The sequence below is a fragment of the Centrocercus urophasianus genome, unplaced genomic scaffold (genome assembly GCF_019232065.1).
Source record: "Centrocercus urophasianus isolate 14NV4802_14NV808 unplaced genomic scaffold, USGS_Curo_1.0 seq_33, whole genome shotgun sequence".
NCBI lineage: Eukaryota > Metazoa > Chordata > Aves > Galliformes > Phasianidae > Centrocercus > Centrocercus urophasianus.
In genome coordinates, this window is record NW_024884900.1 from 1,402,762 (window position 1) to 1,415,789 (window position 13,028).

The following is a 13,028-nucleotide window of genomic DNA, read 5'->3' on the forward strand; positions in this document are numbered from 1 at the left end:
TCTGTTCCATTCTGGGTGGGATGGTGACAGTGTCTGTTATGTTCTGTGTACTTTTTGCACGCGGTAGGTGCTCAGATGTTGATAACAATGGAACTCCTGTTCTCAGAGCTGGTGCTGGCTGAGTTTCTCTGGTTCACACTGGCAGCAGACTGAAGAAGATCAATGTTGTTTCATTCCCAAGCATACCATACGGGGTCTTGCTCGAGTGCACGTGTTCTTCTGCTGTTACCCTCAGCCTGTTTATTTTCCAGGCAACTCACGGGGAGCTGTTCAGAGTTACTGGGTTGCACTGTTTGTGTGGGATAGATAACAGGTTTTCTCTTCTCCTTCAGAAACATGGTGGTGGCCTTGAAGGAGCTGTCCATCCGAGGGGATTTCCGAACCACTGTTGAATACTTGATAAAACTGTTGGAAACAGAAAGCTTCCAGCAGAACCGCATTGACACCGGCTGGTTGGATCGGCTGATTGCTGAGAAAGTGCAGGTGCAGCTGTGTGCTTTACAGGATTAGTTTGGAGAGAGGGGGGGGAGGAGGGAAGGGTGGGGTGGAGGGAGAGAAAAGGAGAGATTGGAAAGCGTGGTATGTTCTGTTTACGAGAAGATGAGTATTTTGCAGTACTTAATTTCCACTTAACACGTTGCAAATAAAGATTTTCACTGGGCTTGATTCTTATTCGTATCAAAATTCCAGGTCACTGCCTTGTCAGGGAAAAGTGGTCTTAGAGTTGGCCATAATGGCATCTTAGTGTACGTGAGAATTTTTATAGTATTTTACTATACTGCTTGGAATGGATGCTGATGGAAAGGCTCAAATAGATTGAGTCTCAGGATTTGATTCAGAAAGAACAAAGATCAGTGGTTTTCTTTATAAGAGGTGATTGCTTTTATGTAGTATTCGGATATGTGCTACAACAGCTTAATTTTAGTGGAAGATTGGCCTTGAGCCAAAAGTAGAGTTAAGACCATTGGTTCTACAAGTGGATGTGTGGAACGGAGCGGTGCTAAGGAAGGTGTAACTGTATTATTGTGCCCTTTCCTTCTAGGCTGAAAGGCCTGACACCATGCTGGGGGTGGTGTGTGGAGCTCTTCATGTGGCTGATGTGAGCTTTCGGAACAGCGTCTCAAACTTCCTGCACTCTCTAGAAAGGTAAAATTGCTTGTCTGGTAGGTAGCAATTATTTTTGACTTGAAATTTTGTTGGAATGCAGTACAATCCAGAAATGCATGGAGCTTGTTATTTGTTGTCTGTTCTCTAATCCCAAGAAGCTGTTTATCTACAGGCCTAAGAAAACTGGCCTGCTCTGTCTCTGTTAGTATTTTTTAAATCCTTGCATGCTTCTTTGAGCCTTCTTGGGTCCCTGGTAGTCATTTGGTAGTTTCTGGATGGCAAATTTTGCTTTGTACTTCTCTTTCAAGGGGCCAAGTCCTGCCTGCTCATACTTTGCTGAACACTGTAGATGTGGAACTCATCTATGAAGGGCGGAAATACGTGTTGAAGGTATGTTGCACAGCATAGGAAACCATCCTCATGCCACTGCTAGCTGGAAATGTCTGTGTGCTGCTCTGGCTCAATCTTTGTAATTGTTGGAATTATATCTGTGTAAAATGTATGTGCTCTGCTTTAGTGGGGTTGGGAAATCATGATCAAGATGATCGCCTGTCACATCTTTTTATTGTAATATCTCTGTGCATTTCTGTAAACACGTTAATTTTTCAGAATCAAGAGCCCCCTCTGCATGTGCTGAGGATGTTAGACCAGAATTTTATGTGAGACCCACTGCCTTTTGGTTGTCTGAAACTTTCAGTTGATGTTTCTGAATATTAAGATACACTGTGTTGGGTGTTTGGCTCTGGTTTCATGAGCGTGGTAGAATTTGTAGCAATTTTTCTCTTTAGCATTGCTTTTTCTTTGCTGTGAGCAAAAACAAACAAACAAACAAAAAACCCCAAACAAATCAGCGTTAAGAGTACTGTTTAAAGGTTGCAAAAGCAAGCATACAAGTTCTTTTTCATGTTTTTTTTTTCCCCAAGATGAGAACAAACATCTCTGTTCCACTTCTTTATTTGCCACCGTTGCAACACTTGGAAGTCTGTATGTTTTGTGGCAACCAAAGCACTGTCAGTGCTGCGTCTCTCTCATGTGCTACCTCCTGTTCTTGTGGATCTGCAGGTGACCCGACAGTCTCCTAATTCCTACGTGGTCATCATGAACAGCTCCTGTGTGGAAGTTGATGTGCACCGACTGAGCGACGGAGGGCTGCTCCTGTCTTACGATGGTAGCAGCTATACCACCTACATGAAAGAAGAAGTGGACAGGTAACAGCTTGTAGTTTATTGTATAACATCTGTGTGTCAGTCCAGATTAGGTGTACTTCTCGCCTTATGCTTCCTGATGAACAGCTGGAAATGGAACTGTTTCCTAGGAAGGGATTCCTAGATGTGTTATTATTGATGAGTTTGAAGGGAGAAGTTGCTTTCATCTGAAACGTGTGTCTGGGATGCATTCAGACCTTTCCTGTGTAAGTGCACCAGTAGGGAGCCCATGATCTCCTGCCCTTTTGGATTGCATATGGCCACCTGTAAGAGACCCAGTACTCTGACCTCCAGTTAGCTGAACTGATTTGGGGGTCGTTTAGGAGCTCAGATTCCTATTTCCCAAAGCTTCATGGTTTGTGATCTAAAATATTTGCTGGCTCGGATGCTTGTGCACTGGATTAACTTTCCAAAAGGAGACTGGAGTGACACTGGTATCCTTTCAGAGTGCTTTTTAAATCTGCTGTCAGAACACAGTGATGCTGTAAGCTAACCACAGCACATGAATGGTAAACTTCAGGTGCAGACTGAAATCTCCGCAGCTGCCTGAACGGAGTTGCAGTGAGGTGGATGCCAGTCTTTTTACTCAGGTGACAATGATAGGGCTTGAGTCAACAGCCTCAAGTTGTGCTAGGGGAGATTTAGGTTGGATACCAGAAATAATTCATTCACAGGAGAGGCAGTTAGGTGTTGTAACAGACTGCCCAGGGGAGCGGTAGCATTCTGCTCCCTGGCAGCACTTAAAGGACGTGGACGTGGGGTGTAGGGCTGTGATTTAGCAGTGGATTGTCTTGTGAGGTGGATGGTTGGACTTGATGGTGCTGAAGGTCTTCTGCAACCTGAATGGTTCAGTGATTCTGTTCTACCTGTTGTTCCCCAGGTATCGCATCACTATAGGGAACAAGACTTGTGTGTTTGAAAAGGAAAATGATCCTTCCATTCTGCGCTCACCTTCGGCTGGGAAGCTTATCCAGTATGTGGTGGAGGATGGGGGACACGTGTTTGCAGGCCAATGCTTTGCAGAAATAGAGGTAAAAGTCTCAACTGTTGCTGATGCTGTCCAGGCAGAAGCTGGAGAGAAAAAAAAGTTGAATGTTCTTGAACTGGAAAATGAGAATGAGAAGTAATTCATAGCATTTCCTTTCTAAATTTTATCCGTGTTTTAATTTGGACTAATTCAGGAATCAGCAAATGGAATAATTTGGTGGGGGAGAAATTTTTAACAGCCGAAATCTGAGCATTAATGACTTCACTAAGTGATAAGTAAAATTTCTCAGCAGTGAGACCACAGTTACTGTCTTGCCATGGTGCCAGAGCAGAGTGTACCATGTCTTCTAAGTACAGTGAAGAAGGCTTTCCTTTTGTAAACCACTACTTAGCTCTTAAGGAGACTCAGAAGAGGCATATGGTGGTATTAAGGAACAAGTTAAGACTTCTCTGATCACCTGATCATTTATCAGATTGATCAGACAAATTAAGCTGAAAATAAGTGTCACTCCTGCCTTCTCCCCTGGAAGTTACTTAATGCTTAGAGAGGAGGAGGGTGAAGAACAATTGCTGCACCATAGTGAGGAAAGCATGAAAGGTCGAGTAGGAGTGCATGGCTGTGAACAGATATGAAGGAAGGGAGGGTGTGTTGGCAGAGGGGCAATTAAACTAGTTGGGAAGATTGTGTAGGAGAAGAATATCAAGCCGGAGATCTGGATACTTTCATGTAAATGCTTTTATGCTGCAACAGAGCCATGGCTAAAGAGGCACCACCTACTCAATTCCTGTTTTCCCAGTTGTGGTATATGCTACAGCAGTAGTAAAACTAGATTGCCTTTCCCTAAGCCTAATGCTTCTGCTCTAAAGGCAAGAGCTTCTGTGGCTAAACTGTGGGAGCATCTCTATTTGTGAATGGCAGACTGAGATTTGTGACCCCTGGAAGGTAATCCTAATTTCCTCTGCTAGCACAGTATCTTACTGTAGCTTTACAGAGTGGCTCTTGCATTTCAAACAATGAGAGTGCAGCAGCTGCAATGATCTGTATCTGTTTTGTTCCCTGTGTTGAATGTAGGACCTTCTTAAATACCCGTTGGTCCAAGCAGCTTCCTGCTGCACTGGTTTGTGTCCTGGTAATTTGTTCTATTTACTTAAGTTGGAATTTCATTCACAGTGTATGTGCTTTTAGACCTTTGAGAAAGACTGAATGCAAAAGGTGCTCATGCAGGTTAGTTTGTCTGTGGTAGGCTATTGGCTGCTAGTTCACAAAACTAGAACCATTTGTGGACTACTGAAGCTGAGTGTGTAACCTGTTTTCCTTGCTACAGGTGATGAAAATGGTGATGACACTAACAGCAGGAGAATCAGGCTGCATCCATTATGTCAAACGCCCTGGGGCAGTGTTGGATCCAGGCTGTGTGATTGCCAAACTCCAGCTGGATGATCCCAGCAGGGTTCAGCAGGTGAGAAGTTGCAGGAAGCACAGATTTTTGTGGTGTTTTTATAGGGGAGCAATGCTGAGAGTGCTATAAGATGGTCCAGTGGGCTGAACCAGTTTTAGATTTGTGCACTGTACTGGAAACATCACCATACTCTTTGTCTCGTGGTGATTTGGGCTCAGACTATCGTGTGGTCCTCTGATTCAGGCAAAGCTTTTGTCCCATGCTTGTTCTCTTCTTACCTCAAAGCTATTGTGGGTCCATGGCTGTATGTGATACTGGAGATTGGCTGGATCTTTACATCTGCTTTATTTGTCTGCATGCTTATTTTACTTCTTTTTTTATCACTTCTTTTTTCATCTTATTTTACTACTTTTTGGCCCTCTTCTGGAGGACAGGAGTAGATAACCCAACTCCAAGAGTGTCAGGCCCTGCCAATTGTAGCAAATCTGGATCTTCTTTAAGGTGAAAGGCAAACGTGCATTTCTTTAGGCCTCGTAGCCTGGGATGTAGCTGGTGACAGTGGAAAAGAATTTATTGTTCCTTTAGCAATAGCTAGTAGGAAACTGAGAAGTTGCCATGCAGGGGGTGGAAAGTAATTGTCAGCATCGAACTGCTGGCTTTTCCTCTACTTTTTGTAGAGATATAAATGAACTGAAACATATTTTAGAGAGAGGCTGGAGGCTTTTTTTGTGGGTGAACATAACCTGGAATTGCTGCAGATCCAGCTCATAACTTCTGTCTCTCTCTCCCCATGAGCATTTTCCACTTGGGGAATTCTTACAGGTTAACTCTGAGCCTCTGGCTGAGGATCACTGGAGGATTATTGACACTGTGGTATTTGCTGTGTTTCCAGGCTGAACTGCACACGGGCACCTTGCCTCAGATCCAGAGCACAGCACTCCGAGGCGAGAAACTCCATCGCATCTTCCATTATGTCCTGGATAACCTGGTCAACGTGATGAACGGGTACTGCCTGCCAGAGCCCTACTTCAGCAGCAAGGTACCAGTTACTTCTTAGCTCAGACAGGGAGCAAATGTTCTTTCTATTGAATGTAAGGCTGGACAGTTGGCACATCACTGCCAGAGGACCAAGACTGTAGCAGTACTGTGCCGCTAGTGCTGGCTGGCCTTGGTTTTCTTTCTTACGTTTCCTGATAGCCAGTCTCAGCAGAGAGTAACATGGGAGAGTTCCATCTGTGGTACCCAAAAAGAGTGTAAGTTAGGAGCTGAGCTTGAGCTTTACTGCTCGTGCCTGCAGCCTTGTAAGCATGAGCTACCTGCATAGCCAGCTGTGGAGGAAGTCTGGAGGAAGGAGGAATGAAGGTGAATGAATCTGAGCAAGCTATTGGTGAAAGGTGGCACTGCAGCTACTCCAGTTCTCGTGGTTAGCCCCTGTGCTACCTGTGTGATGCAGAGTCCTAGAGACCTCACTGAGACCTTTCCATTTCTCCCTTCTTGCTGCTTATTTTTTTCTTATGTTTGCCTCTATGCTGACTTGTCTGTAGGTGAAGGGCTGGGTTGAGCGACTAATGAAGACACTGAGAGATCCATCTTTGCCTCTGCTGGAGCTTCAGGACATCATGACCAGTGTTTCTGGACGCATCCCACCCAACGTGGAGAAGTCCATCAAGAAGGAGATGGCCCAATATGCCAGCAACATCACATCAGTCCTTTGCCAGTTTCCCAGCCAACAGGTGATCAACCACACTTGTATAAAGGGGTCAAAACTGGTTTGTGTTGGTGTAAAAAGAGAAAATTCTTTTAAGTTAACTGGAGATCAGATGGACTTAAGGATGCATTTGAATGTAGAATCTTCGTGATGAAAGATACTGATTGTATCACTTAAGCTTATTTGCTGCCTTTTCCTGTGCTGAAGGCTGTGTGTTCTCTGCTCACTGTAGCTTTAAAGAGGCTAGCTTAAGAATTAGGAAGAGTTTAATCATAGAATGGCCTTGTGGGCATTTATTTACTTGCTTTTTGGCTGGTACGTGTGCTACGCTGCCATTTCTAGTGTCAATATAACCTTAAAAAGGAATGAGTGCAACTAAGAAGGCCTGGTCAAGGAGGTGTTGGAAGATGATTTCCTTATTATGCAATGTCATGCTTTGATTTTTGTATCGTCGTTATCTTCCTACGTAGTTTCAGGCTCTGGCCTTTTCTGGAGTCTGCTAAAGCTCTGGTCTGCTTTGTCTGGAAGTTGTCACTAGTTGTCAGCCAGATTGTCTCACTTCTGTTCAGGAGCTGTCATGAGACTTACTCTGTTTCAGATTGCCAATATCTTGGATAGCCATGCAGCCACCTTGAACCGCAAATCAGAGCGTGAGGTCTTTTTCATGAACACTCAGAGCATTGTGCAGCTTGTACAGAGGTAAGCTGTTTTCAGGGGTGATCCCTAATTATTTCCTTTCCCTTCTTTTTCCTCTCCTTTTTTCCCAGTTTCCCTTTTCTACTTGAAAGACCTGAGCCTGTTTGTCTTAAATCAAGCTTGAGCACTGGGTTTGATCTGTTTGTTTCCACAGGTACCGGAGTGGTATTCGGGGCCACATGAAGGCAGTGGTAATGGATTTGCTCCGTCAGTATCTGAAGGTGGAGACTCAGTTTCAGCATGGTGAGTCTCTCTCAAGTGTTTGATTTCTGAAAAACCCACATTTGATTCCAGCAGCTCGCCATTTACCCTCCTCAAGGAAGACAAATCCAGGAGGCTGAGCCACCTGGATTTTCTTTCAAAGGTCTCTCAGATTTCTTTTTCTTTTTTTTTTTTTTTTGTAGAGGAAAATACCTGCTGTGAAATAACACAGAGGTTTTTTCAGCATTCGTAAGAGCAAACCTCAAACCCTCAGCTTGACTCACAATTGAAATAAGTGTATTGCATTACTGTGTCCATGCACAAGGTGGCAATGATGCACTGGCTGATGTTGAGGCTCTAGTTCTCACAGGTAGTTAGATTCAGTTAGATTCTGTTACACTTTTTTGTCCTGCCCCTATTACTACAGTAATGTTACTGTAGATTCACTTCCACTTCAATTTGCTGGTGGTAGAGGATGGTGCAAGTCTTTTTTCTGTTCTTATTCTGTTCTTTTGAACTAATCACAGGGGAGGAATTTGGTTTTTTGGCTGTTTTAATAAGAATGGGATGCTTTAAATTTTCTGTTGAGGGCAGATGTGTTGGGAGGAATGCTTTCATCCCAGAGCTGGTTGCGTAGATCATGCAAAACATGTGAAAAATGTATGTGGGGAAAAAAAAATAGGCACATCTAGTCTCGTGTGTTCCATGTCAGAGGTTTGGAGGCTGAAAAAATGTGCATTTCTGATTGCAGGTCACTATGACAAGTGTGTCTTTGCTCTTCGGGAGGAGAATAAAAGCGACATGAATGCTGTATTGAACTACATCTTCTCACATGCTCAGGTCACCAAGAAGAACCTGCTTGTCACAATGCTCATTGTAAGTTGTCTATTTATTCTCTAGAAATTTGCTTCTCCTTGTAACTGTACGTTTAATGCTTTGAAAGGTACTGAATTGACTCCTCTCATCCTTAAAGATGCTAACTTTCTAGCTTCTGAAGCAGCAGCAGCAGCAATGTGGAATTTCTTCCAGTTCTCTTCTCGGTGAATGGCATTAGCCTGTATTGACATTCAAGAGTGGATGCACTTTCTCTTGATGAGCCATGTTTGATCTCATAGGCTTAGCAGTTGCTGTCTTACCTTCTTCCTGGCTCTAGGCTCAGTGTCTCGTGGCAGATCTGCTGCAGTGTGTTCTGACCAGCTGCACTCTGGGCTGTGTGGTAGGATCTGGCTGGGACCCATCATCTCAGCACAAAGCTGGTCACTCCAGGCAAGGTGTCTCACCGTTGGGATGCTGTGTGTGGCTGTCCAGGGGGCTTGGGAAGGGATGGTGAATCTCCTGGACACAGATTCTAGCTTAGAAACACACAGAAATCCTTATGCTGGAATCTACCATCATCATCCGTGTTCTCACTGGCTTGTGAAAATCTCTGTTCTTATTAACCTCCACTGCTCTCTAATGGGTAACCCCCCCATTAAATTACATTTGCAAGAAAAATAAACAGGAAGCCAGCAATTGAGTCCTGCTTCTCTTTTTGTGTTTCCTAAAAAGCCTCAGAAAATCCTTCCTCCACTTTAAGGCTTTGAAGCAGAGTGAATATCCACATTCCTCAGGGCAGGATGGATTTAGCTACAACGTGATTTCCAGCACAGACTGGAGTTAGGTGTACTGCTTGTTAAGAGGCTAATTACAACATTACCCCCCCTCCAATCCCCTCCTTCTCTTTTTTCCTTTTTAAAATAATAAAACGTGGTCTGTTACAGTGAAAAGTATTTCCAAAGTAGCCATCCACAAAATTACTCTCAAAAGCATAGAAAGGGTCATAATTGTCCTGGTCAGAGGCTGGGGTTCTTAAATTCTAATTTGTAAGATATAAGGAGCCTGGCATTCTTTCTTTCTGGCTTTCCTTTTTTCCTTTTTTTCCCTTTCCTTTTTGGTGTGTGGTGTGATTGTAAGTAACGCTTGCCTTAAGAATCTCATTATTTGAACACGGAGCCATATTTCCTCTGAGAATTCTGGAGTAGCTTTGAGCCGGGGCTGTTCATTTCTCAAGTAATCATGCTGGCGTGATGGAGAGAGAAAATGGCAGCTGTTCGCAGCTCAGGCCTTCAATTTTCTTCAGAGTCCAGTCACTCAAGTGTGTAATTACACGGGGGTGCCGGGGAGGCGTTAAGGCCTTGTCAGAGAGCTGGTTTGAGGCTTTGCTCACTGCCTTTGCCAATCAGTGCAGGCAAAAGCCAGCTACCTGCTTTATTTTGTTGTTGTCATCCTGATTATTTCTTGCTAAAATAGGACTGGAACTTTTTGTCTAGATGTTCACCTCCATGCAAGCCGTGTCTTAGAGATGGAGTCTTGCTGTGTCTTCGGGTTGGTAGGCAGAATGTCTGAGGGAGCGAGGAGCTTGCTGGGAGCCAGGAAGAGCAGAAGATGAAAAACCACCTGAGCTTTCCTTTGTTTTTTGTGCGTGCTCTTTCTTCTCAGCACTGTCAGATATTTCATCTCAGCTAAAGGCCAGCATCCCAGTTTGAAGCATACTGGGAAGACCTTGCTGCACGCGGCAGGGGCACAGCTGAGGTACCTCTGTGTGGGCTCTGCTGGGCCCTCACGTGGGCCATGTGATGGGGACTGCTCACATCAGGTGTGTGTCAGAGGCTGAAGAAGGGCAGCATACCTCTGAGCACCGAGCTGTCTATGGCAGAGCGAGGAACTGCTCTGCTGAATTACAGTTCACTCTGTTAACTGAGAGACCATCATTCGCCTCCCCTCTGCTTCACATTACTCCTCATGTCTGAGGGCCCCCTGGCACATCTGGTAATGGTGGCGGAGGCTGTGGTGTTCTCTGGGTTGCCAGGCCATTTGTGCGCGATGGTGAAGCTGTCCTCCAAGGGCAGATGTCGTGTCAGAACACCTTGATGCTATGTTGCTGTTATTGATGTATCCCTAGGAATCCATTATTAACAAGAGGCTCTGAGGATGGTTTTAGTAATGGTGTTATGCTGCCATCATTCACCTTTTTAGCTAGCAGGCGTTTAAGGCAGGATGGGAACTACTCCATCTTTCATGTATTTGATGAAATATAGTGCGATTTGAAGCTGTGTATTCATTTTATGTACTTAACTGACTGCTGTATGCACATCCTAGCTGTAACTGGGCCACAGCGCCCGTGTTTGATGCTGTGCTGCTGTGTCCTGAGTCCTGCTGGGATTTTGTTGCCTTGAGCTGCAACGTAGCAGCACCCAGGCATTCAGACCTCAAGTACAACGAAGGCAGCTGTGAAATTATATGCTGTGCTTTCACACGTTGGTCTGTAGTGATGAGATTCACAGAGCTTTCTTTGGAAATAGTCACTGCAGTGTTTGCTGGCCCTGGATGACAACCTCATGAGTTGCTCACATAGATCACTTTAAAAACCAAAACCTTAGTTTTGATCTTTGTCTCTGAGAGGTGTATGGCATCGTTCCTGGGGATGGCATCACGCTGGCGTGGGCTCAGAACTGTGTGAGGAGGCTGGCTAGTTAGCTGTAGCATTGCACCTGGCATGTGCTGTTATTTATTATTTGGTTTGTGGAACTTGTATTATTTTGATTGTTGGTTTTTTTTTTTTCTTTGATAAACCTGCCAGGGAAATTAACCTATAGCACAAAGGTTTTTCTTCTCATATATTTTTTTAATATATGTGAACTTACTGAAAGTCTAATACTTCCACCCTTGATGACATAGAGTTACAGAATAATTCAGACAGAGACCTCTGTGGCCAGCATCAGAGAACATGTGTGTGTACACAAGTCATGTTTAAGCCCCTTGGTGGGAGGAAGGAGGATGGTTTTCTCCGTTTCCAGTGTTTTCAGCTCTCTCTGTTTGCAGGACCAGCTCTGTGGCCGTGACCCCACCCTGACAGACGAGCTGATCAATATTCTGACGGAGCTGACCCAGCTCAGCAAGACAACCAATGCCAAGGTGGCACTGCGGGCACGGCAGGTGAGGAGCACTCCTGCAGCTGGGCTCAGCCCCCAATCGCATCAGTGGGTTCCCAGCCACTGCATTTTGAGTTAGGACCACATTCCTCTGTCCCCGTTCCAAAAGTATTATCTGACCTAAAAAGGCATGACTGATTTGTGTGTTAAGGGAAGACAAAATCCATGGTCACCGTGGTTTCTTCTGGCTTTGTAGCCTGTGAACCTGCCAAGCACAGGCTGCCTGGAACAGGCAGCAAACAGCCAGGGTGTGCTGTCTGGGTTCAGCAGCTGCCCTACAAAAGGGAATCAGTTGGGGCAGAGAACAGTGAGAGAAATTTACATGAGAATCAGATGTTCCTAAGGAATTATTGTTATTGCAATGAATATGTTGCTGCTTTCTTTCTTTCTTTCTTTTTTTTTTTTTTAAATACAGTTTTTTCTAGCTTTTGAATTACTCTTGTTAATTTAATTTGAAAGTAATTGGAAAAACTTTAGTCATATCCAAGAGTACAGGTACTAATTTGGATGTCAGAACATCCACCTGTATATTATTGGGAGCTTCCTCGTTAGCAGTGAGTGTGTAGCCAGGGAGGAGTGTGAGGGCATAATCACTTCACACAGGGCTGACCCCACAGTCTGATCACTCCTCTCACTCCACAGTCCCAATCTCCATTCTAAAAGTCTTCAGCAGGGAAGCTGACACTATGGGGATCTCTCCTTTTATTTCAGTGCTTGACTGTGGAAAATGAATGTGGTGTTTGAAGCTGCTCAGTGACCTTATGTTTCCTTCAGGATTGTGTTTGTGTCCTTGAACCATTCAGAGTTATTGAACCTCTCAGCAGCATGCTGGGGATAGTGCTGCAGTCCTTGTGGATGTCTTTATGTTGCTCCTTCACTTCATTTTCCCCCGCAAGCTGCTTCCCCTTCCCATCTCCGTACCCTTCATGTTGGGCATTTAATACTTGGCACCAGCAGCTCTGCCTGCTCTGCTCAGAAGCTGTGCGAGGCGGTCTCCAGCGCTGGCCTCCCCACAGCTGCTGCCTGCCAGATCTGCTTTCCAATTAACAGCCGGTCAGGCAATCCCCAGGACTAACAGCTCTGCAGTGCTAAATCACATGCACTGATGGAACTTGATTGAAGCCGTTCCTTTTCTCCGTGGGGAATTGCCAATAATACAAACCGAGCGGATACACAAATGAGGCTGGGGAGGGGAGGGAGTTTGCAGCATCACCCAGGTACCACCGAATTCACAGGAGAAGCCTTTGCTTGGGTGGAGCAGAATATTGCTGCCTTGGAGTTACGGCCTGCTGCCTGTGGCCCGGCAGAGCTCCCCTCACCCACACGCTTTGTGTTTGCTGTTTGCCAGGTTCTCATTGCTTCCCATTTGCCGTCCTACGAGCTGCGTCACAACCAGGTGGAGTCCATCTTCCTGTCTGCCATTGACATGTATGGACACCAGTTCTGCATTGAGAACCTGCAGGTATCTGCCAAACTCTTCTTGGTTCCCTGCTCCCTTCTCGCTGAGCTTCAGGTTGCTGCTTTAAAACTCATGTGTGGTCCCAAGTTCCACGTGGCTTTGAGTTGTATCAGCCTGGTTCCTGACTTCCCCTTTTTATGTTTCCATTACTATGCTGATACCATGTAGTATGAAAACATCCTAGTCCTCATGGAATGGCAGGAGAAGCAAGCAAATAGAGCTAGTCAGTAACCAACCAGGGTTGGTTGATTGGTTGTTTTGTTTTTTTTTGGAGGGGGTAGGGTTTTTTTTTTT

At 44.9% G+C, this 13,028-nt stretch overlaps 1 protein-coding gene across 5 annotated transcripts in view; it reads left to right on the forward strand.

The window, feature by feature from the left end:
- Positions 1 to 13,028, forward strand: part of ACACA (acetyl-CoA carboxylase alpha) — a 99,917-nt gene that overhangs the window by 19,348 nt on the left and 67,541 nt on the right. For all 5 annotated transcript variants that reach the window (XM_042830289.1, XM_042830292.1, XM_042830290.1 and 2 more), the window contains 13 exons: positions 333 to 483; positions 1,043 to 1,146; positions 1,416 to 1,497; positions 2,170 to 2,315; positions 3,193 to 3,343; positions 4,625 to 4,759; positions 5,592 to 5,738; positions 6,244 to 6,432; positions 7,006 to 7,106; positions 7,258 to 7,346; positions 8,056 to 8,180; positions 11,166 to 11,279; positions 12,624 to 12,737. In XM_042830289.1, coding sequence (XP_042686223.1) covers positions 333 to 483; positions 1,043 to 1,146; positions 1,416 to 1,497; positions 2,170 to 2,315; positions 3,193 to 3,343; positions 4,625 to 4,759; positions 5,592 to 5,738; positions 6,244 to 6,432; positions 7,006 to 7,106; positions 7,258 to 7,346; positions 8,056 to 8,180; positions 11,166 to 11,279; positions 12,624 to 12,737 — 1,648 coding nt within the window. The remainder of the gene's footprint in view (positions 1 to 332; positions 484 to 1,042; positions 1,147 to 1,415; positions 1,498 to 2,169; positions 2,316 to 3,192; positions 3,344 to 4,624; positions 4,760 to 5,591; positions 5,739 to 6,243; positions 6,433 to 7,005; positions 7,107 to 7,257; positions 7,347 to 8,055; positions 8,181 to 11,165; positions 11,280 to 12,623; positions 12,738 to 13,028) is intronic.